The following is a 22,681-nucleotide window of genomic DNA, read 5'->3' on the forward strand; positions in this document are numbered from 1 at the left end:
ATTGGGAAGTTTAATCCATTCACATTCAATGTTATTACTGTCAAGGCAGTTCTTGAACTAACCATCTTATAGTTTGGTTTTTATCTGTCAGATCGATATTCCCCCCTTTTTTTTCTTCTTTAAGTTAGCCTCCCTAATACTCTTCAGTTCTGTTCCCTTCTCCAGATCTCTCTCTCTCTTTTTTTCTCAGCCAATAGAGCTCCCTTTAATATTTCTTGCAGGGCATGTCTCTTGTCAACAAATTCTCTCAGCATTTGTTTGTCTGTGAAAATGGTAAACTCTCCCTCAATTTTGAAGGAGTGATTTGCTGGATAAAGAATTCTTGGTCTGCAAATTTTCTCTTTCAGAATCTGAAATATATCATACCACTGACTCCTTGCCTTCATGGTGCCCGCTGAGTACTCAGTACTTAGTCTTCTGTGGTTTCCCTTGTATGTGATGAATTCTTCTCTCTTGCTGCTTTCAGGACTTTCTCCTCCTTTTCAGTATTTGATAATATGATTAGTATATGTCTCGGAGTCTATTTGGATTCATTCTATTTGGAGTTTGTTGTGTATCTTTGATTTGCATATTTATGTCATTTAGAAGGGCTGGGGAATTTTCCCTAACTATGAATCCCTGTGTTCCTTATATTTGTGCACCTTATGTTTTCCATCATTTTCCTGAGATCCATTTCAAATTTTTCAGTTTTTGTCACCATTTGTACTTTTGGGTGTTCACATTCAATTTTCTGTCCTCTTGTTCACTTATTTTTTCTTCTGCCTCTTCATATCTGCTGTTGTGTGTCTCTAGCATATCTTGTATATTTTTAATTTGAGCAACAGTATCTTTTATTTCCATAAGAGCTGCTATTTTTTAATTTACTTTTTCAAATTCTTCATTATGCTCTTCTAGAGTCTTCTTGATGCCCTTTATGTCTTTAGCCAACTCACTGAAGTTGTTTTGGATATTTGTGTGTACTTCTTTGATTAACTGCTCCAAGTTTTGTGTCATCTATGACTTTTTAATTTGGTCGTTTGGCTTGTCCATATCCTCTTGTTTGTTTGTGTGCTTTATGATTTGCTTTTGGCTTCAGGGCATTTGCTTATCTTGATAAGATTATCTGGGGAAACGTGGGATTATTTGAACATTTCTATATTTATTTATTTTGGCAGAGCCACAGCTTGCTCGCATGCAGTTTCCCAGTAGATGGTGCTCTTGAGCCACCTCTCACCCTCAAGTCAGCTTTCCTCCAAATTTGCCAATTTCCTGGGCAGGGTCCAAACCTGGTGGGAATCCAGTGAGTGTACCAGTTCTCCATGTGCACTGGAGATTGCCTGCCCTAGGGGTCAGTAATGGGCCCTGCATAGATCGGCAGGGAGTCTGCTCAAGGACCCCTCCAGCTCAAATGTGCCCTGCTCCCTGTCTGCCATGCACCCATGAGCCTCTGTGGTATGGGAGGGGCTCCTGGTGCTACTATGTGGCACCTTGGCCTATCCCCACCTCTTGCGTGTGCACACCATGTACTTCCATGGAGGGAGAGTAAATGTTGTCAACACTGGTCCACTGCCTCCCAGGTTCCCTCCCGGGAGCTCCTGTCCATGTGGCTGTGGAGGATTATCTCCCCAGCTGATTGCTGAAATGGGTGCTCAGGGATTGGAGAGTTGCTCCCTCCCTGCTTGGCAGCTGTCTTGCTGCTGCCAGCTGCTGGTGGCGGTTCCAGTTGATAAACTCACCCATCCTTTGAGACACAGTTTCTCTGCTTTCTCATCCAAGTACCTGCCACATATTATAGAAGTCCCTCTGTGGCCACTTGCACCCTGTAAGTGCTATCCTGGGCATCCTTCTGCCCTTCTCTCATATTGCCCAGTCTTAACACACTGCTTGACAATAATAGGAATTCCAATAATTTGTTGACTGATAAAAATGAATGAATCCTCAAGGAGAGCTCTTGCTGATTCTCAGGAATCTTCTAATCCAAGAGCATTACCTCCCTCTGAGCAGTACAATCATCCAGTGGACATGGGAGATTCAAGGAAGATTTTGAGGAAATGATGACTAAATTCATAAACCAGCTGGCAAGACTCCATTTTTGAAAACCTCTTGATGTGTAAACAAATATTTGTGAAATGTAATGACCCTCCCATTCTGACAATGGAAATTTTTAGAAGTCAGATATCTTTCTGCTATGTGACTTCCCATGTTTGTTAGAAAAATGTATTATTTAAAATAGCCTAGAGCTATGCTGCCAGAAACATAGCAAAACACTGAGGGTGCTGAAAGAAACCCCTTTCATACATATTTTTAAAAAAGAAGTAGAGAAAAGAAAGAAAGAAAAAAGGTGTGGTTAGAAAGAATCTACATTCATTCTACTTTCCTTCTTGTAAAATAATGATCCTTGTCAGTACTTCCTGAAAGAAAAAAATATTTTAATTATCTGTTAGTAACAAATTCAAATCTAGAGTTAATCCATTTTCTTATAATCTGATCAAACCAAAGGTCAGGACAGAGAATGTCCTCCCCATGTTACTAAATAAATAATTTTAACCTTTTGGCCATAAGACATCTATTTTGCTAAAGTTACAAAACTAAAACCATTTGGAAAATTCAAATACATTATGTTTGCCCATGTGGACATGAGAACGAGGGAATGATTATGGTCAACACTCAAAAATCTAATCATTAATCCCAACACCCCTGAGAAAGTTTTCCCAACCTTAAAATAGGCCAAGACCATTAATAACATGGTAACAAAGAGTTAGGTTTACTTATACATGGTTGTTCTTCTGCTAGCACTATGTTATACCTAAATACAGGTGATTTATCAATAATGAAAGCTTTAAACTACAGTGGCTAAAATAGTATAATGCCTAGGGTCAGTTTTCCACTTTTTCAGGTGATAATCTTAAGTGTTTGGGGCACAAATAAAGATTTGCATATTTAATCATGCATAGAAAAAGAGGGCTCTTTGGCAGAAGATTGTGTACCAAGGTTTAGTCATGCATCTTATCTTATACAGCTTTGGTCACAAGGCAAATCACCAGCAACCCCATCACAGCTTCTGAGCTATCTGTAAGTACAGATGGTATAGAGATCAGGAAAGTAAGAATGACTGGGCTAGATATCTGTCAGGAGCATAAAAGGCTTAAAAATAAAATATAATTTGCCCTCTTCCATTTGGTAGGAAGCCACTTTACCATCCACTAAAAGTAAAGTACACTCTGTACCTTTAGAAAATCTATGGAATTTTGAAAATGCTTTTTCTGCAGAACCAGAAAGAGATATATAAGAGCATCAAATAATGCTTTGGCCCTGTTTTAAAGAACTATTCTAAAGAATCCTGATTACTGACAGACAATAAAAGAGAATCTTAGTAAGAAGTTTGTTGAGGTTTAAACCTGAATAAAACAAAGGGAGAACCTGTTCATAATCCTTTTTCACACAAGAAAACAAAATTGTATATTATTAACTAAAATTCATTTTAACAATATATGCTATGAACAAATCATTAGTATCTTAATTCATATAAACAGAAATACATAATCTTACATTTACATTAGTCTCATTTTATTAATAAAGTGCTTCATTTCTCTTAGTTTTCATCGGTGTAACTATTACAAAATCACATTTGTTAAATAAGAAAAACCATCTACTTCCAGAAGGGAAAATAAAATCCTAAACTTAGATCTTGCAGAGTGATTAATTACTAAGAAAAATTAGAAAATAGCATGCCTTGTATGTAATGTTTTATTTAAACTGTAAAAATTTATTAACAAAATGGGATCTTAAATAATATTCAATTGTATATGCATCTACAAACAAATCAAGTGTTATTTTCATTCTCAGTATCATCTCAGACAACAGAGTAGCTGAACTATGTAAAAGCTGCATATCCTCATTTTTGCTAGACAATCTGTTCATAGGCAAGGTCATGTAAAACATAAATATATTCCAAACCTTCTATACGTGAACAGGAAGGACCAATATTTCTAAAGTAAATATCATTAAAATGAAATTAATTCAATCTATTTTAAACCAAACACAGTTTCAATAGCAGACAGTATAAAATATAACATCACCCTTCACTGAATCATAATCTCAAACTTTTGGATTATTTATTTCTTCAAGTTATAGACTACGTATTGTCAAAATTATAAACTTTAGTTATTTTCTAAAACAGCCCAAATGTGCTTTCTTTCCCTAGGGAAATGCCAAACTATACTAATATCCAAGAAATACGATTAAATTAGTTTAATTTTATGTCGACTTGATAAGGTACTGCCCTTTAACATAAAACTGCCACTTGCAATTAATGCCTATTGGTATTGCTTCAATTGATCAAATGTCTAATACACATGAAACATTCAAGAAAGTTCTGTATATCTTACAGCAATTCAGTGGAGAAGTCTTGTCCCAAGGGTATATAAATCTGAAGTACAAGAAACCTCTGGATCAGTCCAACTAGAATGAGAGGGGGGAAAACGTACATTCATATGTCGAAAGCATTTATATGTGCAGATAAACAAACATACATGCCATCAACAAACTGAAGCTTTTAGCATTTCAGTAATTTATAGAACTGCAATATGCTACCCATGAGTTACAACCTCAGTATGAAAGGAAAAAAAATGATGAAAATCAAATCATCTCTAATAACCAACGTTGTGTTTAAAAGTCCCAGCTGGGGCCTTGGTGAAATTTTTATGAAAATGTTAAAAATAATAATTTTTATTTACTATTTTTATTAGGTTGCAAGAGAATGTACACATAGAACTGAATTCAACAGAGACATATAAAATTGAACTATAGATTCCCATCAAGGCCACCATAAAAGCATGTGGCAATGATTTTTATTCACTGACAGTTTTAACTGTACTAAACAACTTAATAAAAAACAATAGAACAAGAAAACAATTCTAATTATGACAACTACAACTGAAGGTTAGATGAGCCATATCTAGTTCATACGGTTTTAAATGTGTCCACATTGAGATAGATGAACACACTTTCATTTATACCCTTTGTTATTTTAACATACTTTTAATTAATTTAATGCTCAGTAAATAAGAACTGATAGCTTTTACTCCCCATCACCAGCTTCATCTGGATTAAATATATTTGGAGAGAAAACACTCCCTATGGCACTTTTGATAACTGAAGTCTACAAGTGCTTCAAAAATAGATTGATTTTATATTACTTCTCCTGACCTACTCGCTTAATTACTTTCCTCTTAGGTTTTCAACTGTTGCTTGATTTTTCAATTATGATGCTCTTAACAGATGTTTTAATATCACTACCTCCTAAAACATACCTTTTGGGGAACTTTTTCCTGATATGGGTGGGACTTTGGGTAGGAAATGGAGATGTCTTGGCATATTTGTGACCCTTTTCTATAATCTAAATAGTGCAGGCCAACTATTTGAAGGTAAAAGACTTCAAGGAAGGCAACTTGTCATTTTCTATTTATTCCAACATAGTAGGCTAAACAAATTTAAGAATTTAAAGAAGCAATATTATTTTGGATCATTGAAATAAAAACCTTCTGGTTCATAATTCCTGTGGTAAGCTGTTTTGCTACATTCCTGAACAATTTAAATAATTCCTATGTTTTGTCCCAAATTTAATTTCTAAACAATAAACATATTTGATCAATTATACTTAATATTTTTCAATCAAAGCACATAGGTATACCTTTTACTTAAAGGTAATAAGCTTATAAATTGCTCCAGAGAGTCATACAGAGTAAGCAATCTAATGGAAACGGGATAACAGAGTCTGACCCTAGAAAATTCTCTAGAATCTGATTCTACCATATTTGTGGGAAAAGCCAGTCAAGTAACCAATCAGAACTCTGGACTACAAAACCAGGTGAGATACCAAAATAAGGCACACCTAAATATACACTGTCAATCAGTCTCTCTCTTGTATTTTCTATGATTGGCCCTATGGTATTTTTCCATGGCACAATGGCCTCTGTAAATATAGCTGAGAGAGGATCAGGATAAATTAAATCACAGTCTTTAAAAAAGGTCCCTAATTTATATCACAAATCTCACTGAATCACCACTGTTCTTTTCAAACACAAAGAAATATACATAGGGCGTTTTTGTATGAACATTTTTAGATACGAAAGATCCCTGCCTTCCCAAAAAGAAAGCTGTGTAATTCAACTTTCTCAAATACAGAAGCCTTATTTCCAAAGGTTTCACTTCTAAGACTAAAAGAAGTATTACAATACCATATGGTGATAATCTGACAAAGAAAAAATACTTTATGTATTTGACACAGGCTGATCCTGTGAATCATGAATGCTAAATAAACTCTATAGTATTATTTTTTCCAGCGACTAGAAGATTTTAACTGACTCTTCATGTCTACATTGTATTTTAAATCACCTTCTATAAATAATGCTGAATGGGGAATGATTGTTAGTCAAAAAATGCCCATCAAGTATACAAACTCATAAAAATTTAACCTTTCTTCCTGAAATATGCAGGTTTCTGCAGTTTTATAACCTGCTCTCTACCTGAGACTTAAAACATAAACTACCTCTATTTTTAAGGGGTCAGGAATTTTTTTCTTTTGACTCTTTTAAAGTACCATTAGACTTTTAAAAAGTGGTTTTATAGTTGTTTCACGACAGCAAATGAGTAACAAGAGTATATTTAATAATAGCAATCTCAGAATTTTTACCTCCAAAGTTAAAAAATAACAAAAAATGTTACTAATTTCAAGATATAGTCTCAAAACATATTTTAACACTTGTTAATTTAAAAAGTTCTATAGTATAAGACAGATTGTATACCTCATATTCATTTTACAATGTTCAAAGAGTTAAGACTAGACCACAGTTCAACAGTCATCCTTTACATGTGCCCTGATAAATAATGAATGAAGTTATTCCACAGTTCTTTTCACAGCCTTGGCACAAACAGCACAGTAAGGTGCACTTCTCTCACTTCAACACAGAAAACAGTAAAGAGTTATTCCTTTATTGTGGGCTATTCCATATCTCTTGGGTAAATTAGAAACCCTGTCTGGGCTTTTATTTTTCATCTGTAAAATGGGGTTAAGATTTGTATTTACACCACACAGATTGTTTGTTAAGGATTACATCAGATCAATCATTCAACAAAGATTTACTGAGCATCTACTATGTGCAGGGTTCAACGTTGAGGTTATTGCAGTCAATAGGTCAGATGTGGTCTCTGCCCTCTTGGAAATTATATTCTAGTTTCATGAAGGAAAAGTTCAGGGTGCTATGAAAGCACATAATCCTGGGTTCTTGGTTGAGGGGAAGAGAATGATGAGTGAAAGCTGGGAAGAACAAGCAGTAATTGATTAGGCAAGGGGAATGTAAATGAGGGAAAGGAACAAATATTCAAGGCAGAGGGAATACTCCATCCTGTGATGGAAAAGGACATGGAAGACTGGATGAGCTTAAAGTACTAAAGGACAGGAAGGACAGACAGATGGGGGAAAGAAACATAAGATAAGTCTGAACAAGTAGTCAGGAACCCAGCCATACAAGGCCTTGAAGGCCATGCGAAAGATACAGGTCTTATCCTAAAATCAAAGAGAAGGCATTTACATGTTCATTCATTTATTTAGCAAAGATTTACTGAATGTCTATTATGTGCCAGGAACTATTCTAGGTCAACAAAATAGACTAAATTCTCCATGCTGGTGAGGAATACTCTCTGTGATGGTGATAAAGGAAATAACTAAGTATAATAAATATTTATATAGCATATTAGAAGATGATAATACCATAGGGAAACGTGGAGCTAGGCAAAAGGAATCAAGAGTGGGCAGGGGATATAAAGCACAACATGTAATTTTAAGTACAGATTAGGGTGGGCCTCACTGAGAAGGTGACATTTTTGTAAAGACTTGAAGAAGGGGAAAGAATGAGCCATGTATCTATTGGGAAGAAGAAAGCTCTAGGCAGATGACACACAGCCGGTGCATGGGTACTAAGGTGAGAAAGTTTGGTGTTATGTTTGAAAACAGCAATGAGACCAGTTGGCTGGAGCAAAGTGAACAAGGGAAAGAGTAATAGATGAGATCAGAGTATTAACAGGGTAATAGATACTATAGTTCTCATAGATCTTTGGTTTTTAGTCTGAGCGAGATGATGTATTTTCAGCAAAGGAGTGACATGATCTGCCTTACAATTTAAAAGGATCAGTCTGGCTGCTAAGTAGAGAACAAATTGTAGAGAGGCAAATTCAGAAATGGGGAGGCCAATTAGAAGACTGCTGTAATAATCCACACATGAGATAATGGTGGCTTAGATCAGTTTGGAAGCACTGGAAGCAGCAAGAAAAAGTTGGACTCTGAATCTACTTCAAAGATAGAGTCAACAAGATCTTCCTGATGGGTTGAATGAATAGAAAGAAAAATCAAGGGTGATTTAAAAGTTTTTGGTCTGAGCAATTGAAAAAACAAATCACTAACAACTGAGATGGGGAAGTAGGCAGGAGGACATTTTAGAGGTATAGACCAGAGTTCAGTTTTGGATACACTGCATTTAAGCTGCCCAAGTGAAAATGTTTAGTTAATGGTTGAATACACAAGTATGGAGTTTGGGAGAGAAGCCAGAGCTAGAATGTAAATTTGGAAGTTAGAGATAGTACTTAAGACCTAAGACTGGGGCCAATTATCAAGGGAGTAAATGAAGATAGAGTGCCAAGGACTGAATCCACAGGCACTGCAACATTAAATTGGGTTAGGGAGAAGGGGAAGAACTATTAAAGGAGACTATAAAAGAAGACCAATAAGGTAGAAAGAAAACCATGAGTATGGTGCATCCTAGAAGATGAGTGAGGAAAGTGTATCAAGGAGGAGGGTATCAACTTTCTCAAATGCTGCTGCTATGTTAAGTAAGATGGGACTTGAAAACTGGCTACTGAATTTAGGAATGTATAAGTCACTGGGGACCTTGACAACAACCATCAGTAGAGTAGCAGAGTAGTAGGGCCAAAGCTATCGAAGGATTTTAAACAGAGGAAGTCATGATGAGATTTATTTTTAAAAGAATACCACATCCCAGGAATACAAGGGTGGTTTACTATAAGAAAATCAACCAGAGTAATACACCATGGTAATAGAATGAGGGGGAAAAACACACACAATCATCTCAGACGATGCAGAAAAGGCATCTGACAAAAGCCAGCACCCTTTCTTGATAAAAACACTCAGAAAACTAGGAACAGAAGAGAACTTCCTCAAGATAAGAAAGAGCATGTATGTAAAACACATAGTTTACATCACACTTGATGAGGAAAGACTAAAAGCTTCCTCCTTATGTTCAGGAATAAGACAAGGATGCCTGATTTCACCAGTGCTATTCAGCACTGTACTGGAAGTGCTAGCCAGAACAATTAAGCAAGAAAAAGAAATAAAAGGCATCCAAATTAGAAGGAAGAAATAAAACTATCCCTATTCACAGGTGGCAAGATACTATATTTAGAAAATCTCAAAAAATCCATAAGAAAACTACTAGAGCTAACAAATAAATGCAGCAAAGTGGTGTGGTACAAGAGCAATACAGAAAATTCAGTGGTGTTTCTATACATTAGAAATGAACAATATGAAAAGGAAATCAAGAAAATAATTCCGTTTACAATAGCAACTAAAAGAATAAAATATCTAGGAACAAATTTAACATAGGATGTAAAGAACTTGTACATGGAAAACTACAAATCATTGCTGAAAGAATTTAAAGATCATGTAAATAAATGGAAAGAATTTAAAGATCATGTAAATAAATGATAAATATCATTAAGATGTCAGTACTACCTAAAGCAATTTATAGATTGAATTTGATCCCAATCAAAATTACAACAGCCTTCTTGGCAGAAATGGGAAAGCTAATCATCAAATTCTTATGGAGGGGCAAAGGGCCCCAAATAGACAAAACTGTCATGAAAAAGAAAACAAATTGGAAGACACAGTTCCTAATTTCAAAACTTAGTACCCATTTCCAGTAATCAAAACTGTTACAATGGCACAAGGACAGAGATAAAGACTAACGGAATGGAATTGAGAGTCCAAAAATAAACCAACATATATCTATGGTCAATTGATTTTCTGACAAGGTGCAAGTCTACTCAATGGCGAAAGAGCCATTTCTTCAATAAACTGTGCTGGGAAAACTGGATAGCCACATGTGAAAGTGGACCCCTACCTCAAACCACATACAAAAATTAACTCAAAATGGATCAATGACCTAAAATAAGAGTTAAAACTACAAAATTCTTAGAAAAAAACATAGGGGAATACCTTTAGGACCTTGTATTAGGTCACGAATTCTTAGACTTCACAACAAAAACAGGAGCAACAAAAGAAAAAACAGATAAATGGGACTTCATCAAAATTTAAAACTTTTGTGCATTAAACGACACTATGAAGAAAGTAAAAATGCAACCTACCAAGTGGAAGAAAATATTTGGCATCCATAAATTTGAAAAGGGTTTCATATTCAGAATAAACAAAGAACTCCTACAATGCAACAACAAAAAGACAACCTGTTGAGCACTGACTCATGTACCCATAAAAGATACGTTCAAATCTTACCCCATATTCCTGTGGGTGTGAACCAGTTTGTAAATAGGACCTTTGGAAGATGTTATTATGAATTAGAGTGTGGCCAAATTGAATCAGGGGTGTCTTAAGCTCTGTGACTGAAGGCTTTATAAAGAGAAAATTCAGACACGGTCAGAAGAAACCAGAAGAAACCTAAAGTTAGAAGAAGCCAGAAAGGATAGAAGAAATCACCATGTGATGGAGGACTGACATCACCAGAAGTCTACCACCACCAGGGAAAGCATGGCCTTGCTGACATCTTGATTTTGGACTTCTAGCCTTCAAAATGTGAGATGGTAAATGCTTGTTGTTTTAGCCATCCCAATGTGTGGTACTTGTCATAGCAGCTCTGGCAAACTAAGATAAAACTGAAAATATGGGCAAAGGACTTGAATAGATACTTCCCCAAAAAAGATGTACAAATGGACAATAAGCACATGAAAAGATACTCAACATCACTAACCATTAGGGAAATACAAATCAAAACCACAATAAGATACCATTTTACACCCACTAGAATGTCTATTATTTAAAACAAACAAACAAACAAACAAAAAACAACAAATGCTGGTGAGAATGCAAAGAAATAGGAATCCTTGTACTTTATTGCTGGGAATGTAAAATGACTCAGCTGCTACAGAAAACAGTTGGGCTATTCCTCAGAAAATTAAACACAGAACTAGCACATGATCTGGCAATCCCATTTCTAGATATATACCCAAAAGAACTGAAAGCAGAATTGAAAGCACCAGTGTACAAATAGAGCATATATTTGTATACTAAAGTACACAGCAGTATTATCTACAATATCCAAAAGGCAGAAGCAGCCCAAGTATCCATCAATGGTTCAATGGATAAACAAAATGTGGTATATACATACAATAGAATATTACTCATACATAAACAGGAATGAAGTTCTGATGCATTAGTATAGTATGGAGAAACTTGAGGACACATGTTGACTGAAGTAAGCCAGAATCATTTTATGGTTCCACTTACACAAATAACTGGAATATGAAAGTTCATTGAGTCAGAAAGTAGAGTACAGGTTACCAGGGCAGTGAAGGGAGAGAATGGGGAGTTAATACATAAAGCATGTGGGCTTCTACTTGGGGTGATGGAAAAGTTTTGGTAATGGATGGTGGTGAGGGTAACACAACACTGTGAATGTAATTAATGCTACCGAATTGTATGCTTGGGAGTGACTGAGATGGGAAATTTCATGTTGTATATTTGTTTCCACAATTATAAAAAAAGACTAAAGAGACAATAACAAGTAAATGCAAAACACAATCCTGAACTGGATTTAATAATGGAAGAGAAAATACCCCAAAATGCATTACTGGGACAACTGGAAAAAATTAGAATATAAACTGCTTTATATCAGTGTGAAATGTCTTGCACTTGATAATATACTTAAGGTGGTTACATAATTAACTATCTTTGTTTTCAGGAAATAAACATGGAAGTATTAAGTGTTAAAGGAGCATAATTTATGTAACCTACTCTCAAATGTTTATTTCAAAATAAAAACTAAAATAAATACATAAATAAAAAGAATACCACAGAGGGGAAGGGGAGGAGTTTGAGGAAACCTCATAAAAATATCTGGTTATCCTCCAAGAGCAGCTGGAACTGAGATCAACACAAGGGATCTCAGGGATGCTAATCTAAGAGAAATACCATTTAATTTAGATGTCATGGGCAGAGATTTCAAATATGAGTCCCAAACAGAATGGGGAAGACCCTCCAATTGATAGGTATTTATGTGTTATAGAGCTGCTTCCTATATGGGCAACTCTATATAACATGTTTCAGGGTAAAGAGCAGGAGGGATTTACTTATTTAGCTGGTAAATGATTTATACAGGTCTCATTAGCAAGGTAGCTGGTTATGATTCGAACTTATTATCCAAATTCTACAAACTGACTGAAGTTTCTTAATGTGGCAAAGAAACTTACTGAACACCAATTATCTACCAGACACTAAATTAGGGGTACAAAGTAGATAAGGCAAGATCCCTGTAAAATCTGATAATCAGTATCATATTTTATTTGATAAGGTGCTGAGTGAAATTTTTTTTACATATTTAGAGATCCTTAAGTATAAGATAATTCAGAAATATAACTATTTAAAAAGAAAAGTTAAACATAATTAATATCATTTTTAAACTTCTTAGTAAGTACCTACTATACCTAAGGACACATATGGGTACCTAATGTCAAATTTGCATAAATGAAGTGGAAGTTTGCCCTTAAAATAGAAATACATAATGTAATTGAATCTAATTTAGAAATGTTAATTGAAAGCCAATTTTCTATTCAAGCCATGCCACTTCATTTAAATTTAACCACAGCCAACTTCACAGGGTCATTTTATATAAGTAAAACTAACTATACATTTCTGTTATCAAAAATTCTAAACAATTAATCTTAAGGCCATTAGTGCAGGGCAGACTTTATAAACAATTTCATTTGTTACAGTACTGCATGTGCTACAGAAAAGCCAGATTAATTCTTAATTACATGGCATTGTATAAGAAATACATTAAAAGATTCTTCTGTTTCTTCTAATTAAAATCATCACCCTTCCATTTAAAAAAGCAATTATAACACATTAAAGTTGGTTTGTTTCTAAAAGAAAACTTAGATAAGAGTAGCAAAGGGAAACTTGTCTTTAATAACTTGGCCTTTGGAAGAGGAGGAATCTTTCTCAGAGCCAAGTGAGAAAGATTACTAGAAGTGATTTGATTTTGTCAATATTGTGAGCATGTGCACAGATGCTGAGGACATTACATGGAAGTACAGGCAAGTTTTACAAGCTCAACATTAAGAAAAAACTAAGAGATCTAACACTGGCCTGGGACTTAAACACAGTCATGTTCTTGCACATCAAATGTATTTATTTCACAAAGTCAGTATCCTTTAAAAACAATGGACCATGCACCCTGTAAGAATAAAAGTATCAGGCATATTTCCCTTGTTCATCTTAGTTCATCTCATCTATAAGTATAAATTTACGTGCAAATAAAAAAAAAACCCTACTATTAAAAAGAAAAAAGACAGGAACTGTTAAGGAAACCATGCTTTAAAAATGGTAGTAAAAAAAAAGGTAGCAAACTAATGAAAATTCTTTTAACAATAATTATCTCCTCACTTTGAAGTTCTATTTCTTCTTTTAACTTAGAAAGAAACACTAGCAAACTACTTTAAATTTTCTTCCATCTATAACTTCTTTGGCTTGGTTTAAGTCTTAGAAATCTAAAATATGCAGTAGTAGCTTGAAATAGTACATGAAGGCACAGAGCCTATGAAAGTTTAAATATTGAATAAAATTAAGAAAACCAGGTACCATTAAATAAATAAATGTTCTTGGATGAATGAAGGAATAAACAAATGAGGAATGTAAAAATGAAGTGGTTACTTATATTTGCTAAACCACCTGAAATCTATACTTAAACCATAGAACAAAGTTGAAAATTTGATTAATCATTTTTATAGTTATTTCTTAAATCACATCAGTTTACTCAAAGCCTTGAATTTTAACCCTACCTCTGTCAATAACTGGGCTTCTGATCAGAAATTTAGGAGATCTCTCAGGGTTCCTTCTGTTATAAAATGCTGATCCTAACTTCCAAAGAAAAGAAAAATTGAAATCTACTATTTGGGTTTTTGTTAAACCACACATTCATATCTAAATTTATTAGATAGTAATAGTCTTAAAGGTATATGAGTTGATGAGTCACTAAATAATGCCTTACAGAGTATTTTTTATAAATTTTTCTCACAAATGAATATTCCATAATTTAGGAACGCTTCAGTTTATCTCAAAGCTTAGCCTTAACTACCTGGTTTCCTGACGAGGAGCCAATCTCAGTTTGTTCATCTGTAAAAGAGCTATTCTGAGGATTAAAAGAACTAATAAATATAAAATGCTTGGAACGTCTTAGTTCACAGTAAGTGCTCAATAAACACTATTATTATTATTATTATTATTATTAATGGCTATTAAAAATCTTCAGAATCTTTGTAAAAGCACTTTTAGATTTTTAATAGACAGCAAGGCAGAATATATTTTTAAAAGCCTAGCATAGTGCCTGGCCTAAAGTTAGTTTCTAAGTTAAAAAAAAAACACAAAAAAATCGCATTCCTTTACATCAACAGACACTAGTAAAAGTCATACCAATATATCTGCTTATGAGATATAAGTGTAACTTTAAGCATCAAATGTTAAGATTTAATATGAAAAATATTACTTACGGATTTGTTTATTCTCCTTTGGTAATTGAATTTTGTTTGTCTGGCTGCTGCCTTCCAGAACAAACACAAAACTTTTAACTTCTTTATCAAACTCCTACAGAACAAAAATGATAACAGGATTAACTGAAGAGTAATTGAAGCTTCTATTGTAAAAGCAGAGCTGCCAACACATAAGAAAAAAAGTCCCATGTTCAAATGACTTAAAGTAAGCTCAGGCCTTGATGATATTATTATTCTGAGACTTGCTAGCAACTGGAATACAGATGCCACATATAATCCACTTGGGCAAAACCCATCTGATATCAAGACACTCTTCCTCCAAATGATAAGTTCTCCAACTTCCCAAGTTATTAATTTAGAGTTTCCAGAGTTTAATCTTTCCCTTTAATCTATGTATTTCTGTCTAACAGCAGACGACTGTAGACAGTATGGAATTTCCTCGGTTTTAGGCCATGATCCATACAGAATTAATCATTACCTTATTTTACAATGCTCAAACTTTAAAATTCTATATATCAAGTTTACTTAAAATCAATATGAATTAAAATATTAGTTAAGGTTCACTAAAAAACTAAGATAGGATAAACAGTGCAATAAAATAAAATAAAAACTTCCTATTTGAGTCCAATTTCCAACAAAGTGCTAATGTAAGTAGTTATTTTTATCTTCGAGAAAATTCCCAATCTTTAAGCATTAAAGACCCATTTTTCACATTAAAATATGCCACAGAACCTCCCACTCTTCAGGGTTATTGTTGGACTTTTTATATATGCTAAGAAATGCTTATGGCTGTTACTAATAAACATTTAAATACATTTGTATTATAGTCATCACAATAACATCTTCATGTATTTGAAATGAACAAATATGCCCCCAATATTGTTTATTCCATCTATAAATAAATTGAGCACGTACTTAAAACTTTTCAATAGCTTACAAAAAGCTTCAAAATGGTCCACAACACCCTATCAGTTTTCCAAATCTCACCTTGTACCATACACTCCCCCTTACTCTCTGCAACCTGGTCTCAATATCCTTTCAGTTTCTGGAAAATTTAAGCTCTTGCCTGACACAAGGACTGTGTACTTGCTGTTCCCTCTGCCTGAAATGCTTTTCTCTCCACTTGCTCCACCCCATGCTTACCTAGCTTTTACAACTCAAACATCATTTCCTCAAAGAAGCCTTCCCAGATCTCATGCTATATATACTCACAGCACCACTTATCTCTCTTTTATAGTATTAATTGTGTAACCTTGGGCAAGTAGCTTGCTTACTACTGTGCCACGGTTTTCTCATCTATAAGACTGGGATAAGGTACCTGTCTCACATGGTTATTGTACAGATTAAATAACTACATAAAGTGTTTACTACTGTGCATGGCAAATAGTAAGCACTCAATTAATACTAGCTTTAAATAATTACCATAGAATAAGGTCCCCAGGAAGGCATTCTTCTCTCCAATGAACAGGAGAGAAGAAGACAAAGAGAAAAGGATAGGGATAGGTACAGCTAAGTTTTAGATCAGGTGGCAGCAAGCTGAGGTACTCTCTACTTGATGACTTCTGTTTGCCCTGTGAATTGGGGGGGGTGAGGTCTTCTGGTGAGTAAGGAGGGCACATAATGGAATAAGAGTAAGGAACTGGTGTTTGAAAACCTACAGAGAATAGAGAAATCATCATTTTGGAGACTAAAGGACTGTAACAGGATTTCTGGAGAGCTTTCTGTGCTCAGTTGGGTTGAATTTATAACACTGCCAATCTGATACACTATAGATATACTCCCCAAAGGTACTGAGCAGCCCAGATGCTGGCACAGAGAAGACAGATAATTAAGAGATTCAGAAAAGGCTACAGTGAGCTAGGCAAATATGATGAAACAACAAGGAGCAAGAGGATTCAAGGTCTTGACTGGGAAGTGACTGAAGTGATGGACAATGGCTTCCTGGCTAGAGAAGAAAGGAACTAAAAACAAGTGAAAATAAATAAATAAAAGTAAACACAGTGGAGAAAGTGGAATGGTCAATGGCCTAAAGGTCCTAATCAGTATGAAGAACAAAAATGGTGGGAGTAACTGAACAAGCAACCTTAAACATTAGGGTCAGAGAGGGATGTCTCAATGTCTCACAGTAATTTCAGAGTCCCTGCCGTTTGGGATGTTAAGATTCTGGGTGTAACAGTGGAACAGGTGCTGAAGCAGGATGGAAGAGGTCATTAGAGATGAGGAACTCAAGAAACTGAGAAGCCCAGGGCTTGCAGAAACACCCCCACCTACCCACACCCACATACACACACAGAAACTGAAGTCTCCTAAAACAACAGCAAGATTTGGAGTACAGAGAAGGGCTATGAACCATGTGCCAAAGTGAGGAGTGATTTCTGGGAGGGCTGCAGCCAACCAGATCATAAAAGGGTTTTGGAGTGAAAAGAACAGGAAAACAGTTCTAAAATTTAATCAAGTCCTTTTTGCTATAACCTTCAATCACAACTTCTCAGAGTTTACGTGTTTCTAGTTTTTAATACTTACTTTCCAAATCACAGATGGACTGCCGAGGATCTTCCATTTTGCTCCAGGATTTTTCCCCTGAGCACTGAAGATTTCAACAAATGCTCCTCCCTAGAAAACAAAAATAAAATATTTATATTAAGTAAAAGACAATGCTAAGAAATACTACCTACACACAGTCTATAACCAGTGTTCCTGACAGTCTGTCAATTAAGTACATCTGGGAAGAAACATTATCCCTATTCCTTCTCTTACCTTGATTTTATCTAAGTTGCAACAGTTCTGATTTGGGACACCTTGAATTAACAGTTTAAGGACTCTTTTTTCAAAGCATGATAAACACTAAATGAATCATGCCACACAAACCTTTTAAATCTCTCAAGTGTGGGGCTCATTTATTTGACATGTACAGATCATGTACAGATCATGCTTACAGAACATTCATTTCAACCCAGACAAAAGGGTTTTTTTAAATTCATTTTTATTGAGACATATTCACATACCATGCAGTCACACAAAGTGTACATTCAATTGTTCACAGTACCATTATACAGTTATATGTTGTTGTAGTTTACTAATGCTGCCGGAAAGCATAACACTAGAGATGGTTTGGCTTTTATAAAAAGGGGTTTATTTGGCTACACACTTACAATCTTAAGGCCATAAAGTGTCCAAGGTAACGCATCAGAAATCGGGTACCTTCGCTGGAGGATGGCCAACGGTGTCTGGAAAACTGTTAGCTGGGAAGGCACGTGGCTGTCGTCTGCTCCAAAGTTCTGGTTTCAAAATGGCTTTCTCCCAGGATGTTCCTCTCTAGGCTGCAGTTCCTCAGAAATGTCACTCTTAGTTGCTCTTGGGGGGTTTGTCCTCTCTAAGCTTCTCCGGAGCAAGGGTATACTTTCAATGGCTGTCTTCAAACAGTCTCTCATCTGCAGCTACTCTCTCAGCTTCTGTGCATTCTTCAAAGAGTCCCTCTTGGCTGGAGCAAGCTCACTCCTTCTGTCTGAGCTTATATAGTGCTCCAGTGAACTAATTCAGATCCACCCTGAATGGGTGGGGTCACACCTCCATGGAAACTATCCAATCAGAGTCATCACCTATAGTTGGTTGGGTCCAATCTCCATGGAAACACTCAAAGAATTACAATCTAATCAACACTGATATGTCTGCCCATACAGGATTACATCAAAGATCATGGCATGTGGGGGAACATAATACATTCAAACTGGCACATGCATTAATCACCAAAATTAATTTTTGAACATTTTCATTACCACACTCACAAAACTAAGAATAAAAATTGAAGTGAAAAAGAATAATTAAAGTAAAAAAGAACACTGGGTGCCTTTTTTTTTTTTTTCTGCCCCCATTTTTCTACTCATTCATCCATACACTGGACAAAGTGGAGTGTGGTCCACATGGCTTTCCCAATCACATTGTTACCCCTCATAACCTACATTTTTATACAGTCCTCTCCCCGATTCATGGGGTTCTGGGTTGTAGTTTGATAGTTTCAGGTATTTACTGCTAGCTATTCCAATTCATTAGAACCTAAAAAGGGTTGTCTATATTGTGTGTAAGAGTGCCCACCAGAGTGACCTCTTGGCTCCTTTTGGAATCTCTTTGCTACTGAAGCTTATTTCATTTCCTTTCACATCTCCCTTTTGATCAAGAAGATGTTCTCCATCCCACGATGCTGGGTCTAGATTCTTCCCCGGGAGTCATATTCCACGTTGCTAGGGAGATTCACTCCTCTGGGTGTCAGATCCCACATAGAGGGGAGGGCAGTGATTTCACCTGCCCAGTTGGCTTAGCTAGATAGAGAGGGCCACATCTGAACAACAAAGAGGCATTCGGGAGGAGGTTCTTAGGCACAACTATAGGCAGGCCTAGCCTCTCCTTTGCAGCCACCGTCTTGCCAAGGGCAAGCCCTGTGGTAGAGGGCTCAGCCCATCATACCACCAGACCCCTATGCCATACAAAAGGGTTTTAACTCAATTCTCGAGTCAGGCCAATGAATTCTGACAGTTATCTCTGGCTATAAGCTGTTCCTGACTTGGGCTCCAATCCCAGTTTTGTCATTTGTTAACTGCCTGACTTGGAGACAGACCTCTTGATCATCTGTAAAATGCGTAGATGGATTATACAGGATAGTAAATGTAAACCAACAAGCACCATACTTTGCAGATAACAAGGGCTCAATAGTACCTATGGTGATTATTCAAAAAAAAATTAATTAAAAATGTTATAACTGGTCAATAAAAAGGCTTGGAAAGGATGAGGATAAGAAGATAAGAAGATTCTTATTTTGAGCATTCCTATAAGATCTCTTTATATATTTAATAAAAGTTAATTTGGGAGGCGGGGCAAGATGGAGGACTGGTGAGCTGTAAGTTTTAGTTACTCCTCCAGGAAAGTAGGTAAAAAGCCAGGAACTGCGTGGACTGGACACCACAGACCAATCTGTCTTTGGGCATACTCCATACAACACTCATGAAAATGTCGAACTGCTGAGATCAGCGAAATCTGTAAGTTTTTGCGGCCAGGGGACCCGCGCCCCTCCCTGCCAGGCTCAGTCCCGTGGGAGGAGGGGCTGTCAGCTCCGGGAAGGAGAAGGGAGAACTGCAGTGGTTGCTCTTATCGGAAACTCATTCTACTGATCCAGACTCCAACCATAGATAGACTGAGACCAGACACCAGAGAATCTGAGAGCTGCCAGCCCAGCAGAGAGGAGACAGGCATAGAAAAAAAAAAATAACACGAAAAACTCCAAAATAAAAGCAGAGGATTTTTGGAGTTCTGGTGAACACAGAAAGGGGAAGGGCGGAGCTAAGGCCTTGAGGCGCATATGCAAATCCCGAAGAAAAGCTGATCTCTCTGCCCTGTGGACCTTTCCTTAATGGCCCTGGTTGCTTTGTCTATTAGCATTTCAATAACCCATTAGATCTCTGAGGAGGGCCCTTTTTTTTTTTTTTTTTTTTTTTAATCCTTTTTTCTTTTTCTAAAACAATTACTCTAAGAAGCCCAATATCGAAAGCTTCAAAGAATTGCAATTTGGGCACGTCAAGTCAAGAGCAGAACTAAGAGAGCTATGAGACAAAAGGCAATAATCCAGTGGCTGAGAAAATTCACTAAACACCACAACTTCCCAAGAAAAGGGGGGTGTCCGCTCACAGCCACCATCCTGGTGGACAGGAAACACTCCTGCCCATCGCCAGCCCCATAGCCCAGAGCTGCCCCAGACAACCCAGTGTGACGGAAGTGCTTCAAATAACAGGCACACACCACAAAACTGGGCGTGGACATTAGCCTTCCCTGCAACCTCAGCTGATTGTCCCAGAGCTGGGAAGGTGGAGCAGTGTGAATTAACAAAGCCCCATTCAGCCATCATTTCAGCAGACTGGGAGCCTCCCTACACAGCCCAGCAGCCCAGAACTGCCCTGGCACTCACCTGTGACATAGCACAGTCATCCCTCAACAGAGGACCCGGGGTGCACAGCCTGGAAGAGGAGCCCACTTGCAAGTCTCAGGAGCCATACACCAATACCAAAGACTTGTGGGTCAGTGGCAGAGACAAACTGTGGCAGGACTGAACTGAAGGATTAGACTACTGCAGCAGCTTTAAAACTCTAGGATCATCAGGGAGATTTGATTGTTAGCGCCACCCCCCCTCCCCGACTGCCCAGAAACACGCCCCACATACAGGGCAGGCAACACCAACTACACACACAAGCTTGGTACACCAATTGGGCCCCACAAGACTCACTCCCCCACTCACCAAAAAGGCTAAGCAGGGGAGAACTGGCTCGTGGAGAACAGGTGGCTCGTGGACGCCACCTGCTGGTTAGTTAGAGAAAGTGTACTCCACGAAGCTGTAGATCTGATAAATTAGAGATAAGGACAAAGAAACGCTGAGAGAATTTGCTAACAAGAGACCTGCCCTACTGGAGATACTAAAGGGAGCCCTACAGACAGAGAAACAAAGACAGGACAGAGAGACTTGGAGAAAGGTTCAGTACTAAAGAGATCTGGTATGGGTACAATAAAGGATATTAATAGAGAGAGGGAAAAATATGACAAACATAAACCAAAGGATAAGATGGCCGATTCAAGAAATGCCTTCACGGTTTTAACATTGAATGTAAATGGATTAAACTCCCCAATTAAAAGATACAGATTCGCAGAATGGATCAAAAAAAATGAACCATCAATATGTTGCATACAAGAGACTCATCTTAGACACAGGGACACAAAGAAACTGAAAGTGAAAGGATGGAAAAAAATATTTCATGCAAGCTACAGCCAAAAGAAAGCAGGTGTAGCAATATTAATCTCAGATAAAATAGACTTCAAATGCAGGGATGTTTTGAGAGACAAAGAAGGCCACTACATACTAATAAAAGGGGCAATTCAACAAGAAGAAATAACAATCGTAAATGTCTATGCACCCAATCAAGGTGCCACAAAATACATGAGAGAAACACTGGCAAAACTAAAGGAAGCAATTGATGTTTCCACAATAATTGTGGGAGACTTCAACACATCACTCTCTCCTATAGATAGATCAACCAGACAGAAGACCAATAAGGAAATTGAAAACCTAAACAATCTGATAAATGAATTAGATTTAACAGACATCTACAGGACATTACATCCCAAATCACCAGGATACACATACTTTTCTAGTGCTCACGGAACTTTCTCCAGAATAGATCATATGCTGGGACATAAAACAAGCCTCAATAAATTTAAAAAGATTGAAATTATTCAAAGCCCATTCTCTGACCACAATGGAATACAATTAGAAGTCAATAACCATCAGAGACTTAGAAAATTCACAAATACCTGGAGGTTAAACAACACACTCCTAAACAATCAGTGGGTTAAAGAAGAAATAGCAAGAGAAATTGCTAAATATATAGAGACGAATGAAAATGAGAACACAACATACCAAAACCTATGGGATGCAGCAAAAGCAGTGCTAAGGGGGAAGTTTATAGCACTAAACGCATATATTAAAAAGGAAGAAAGAGCCAAAATCAAAGAACTAATGGATCAACTGAAGAAGCTAGAAAATGAACAGCAAACCAATCCTAAACCAAGTACAAGAAAAGAAATAACAAGGATTAAAGCAGAAATAAATGACATAGAGAACAAAAAAACAATAGAGAGGATAAATATCACCAAAAGTTGGTTCTTTGAGAAGATCAACAAGATTGACAAGCCCCTAGCTAGACTGACAAAATCAAAAAGAGAGAAGACCCATATAAACAAAATAATGAATGAAAAAGGTGACATAACTGCAGATCCTGAAGAAATTAAAAAAATTATAAGAGGATATTATGAACAA

At 36.6% G+C, this 22,681-nt stretch overlaps 1 protein-coding gene across 9 annotated transcripts in view; it reads right to left on the reverse strand.

Annotated features, from left to right (window-relative positions):
- Positions 1 to 22,681, reverse strand: part of CFAP20DC (CFAP20 domain containing) — a 263,072-nt gene that overhangs the window by 234,325 nt on the left and 6,066 nt on the right. For 8 of the 9 annotated variants that reach the window (XR_005210972.1, XR_005210973.1, XM_037799280.1 and 5 more), the window contains exons 2-4: positions 17,353 to 17,442; positions 14,830 to 14,923; positions 4,368 to 4,440 (exon numbers count right to left, since the gene is read on the reverse strand). Coding sequence is in view for 6 of the 9 variants with exons in the window: in XM_037799280.1 (XP_037655208.1) it covers positions 4,368 to 4,440; positions 14,830 to 14,923; positions 17,353 to 17,442 (257 nt within the window). In the remaining 3 variants the exon portion in view is untranslated. Of the gene's footprint in view, positions 1 to 4,367; positions 4,441 to 14,829; positions 14,924 to 17,352; positions 17,443 to 22,681 lie in introns of those variants that run through there. The other variant, XM_037799291.1, reaches the window with a different exon arrangement.

The sequence above is a fragment of the Choloepus didactylus genome, chromosome 1 (genome assembly GCF_015220235.1).
Source record: "Choloepus didactylus isolate mChoDid1 chromosome 1, mChoDid1.pri, whole genome shotgun sequence".
Lineage (NCBI taxonomy): Eukaryota > Metazoa > Chordata > Mammalia > Pilosa > Megalonychidae > Choloepus > Choloepus didactylus.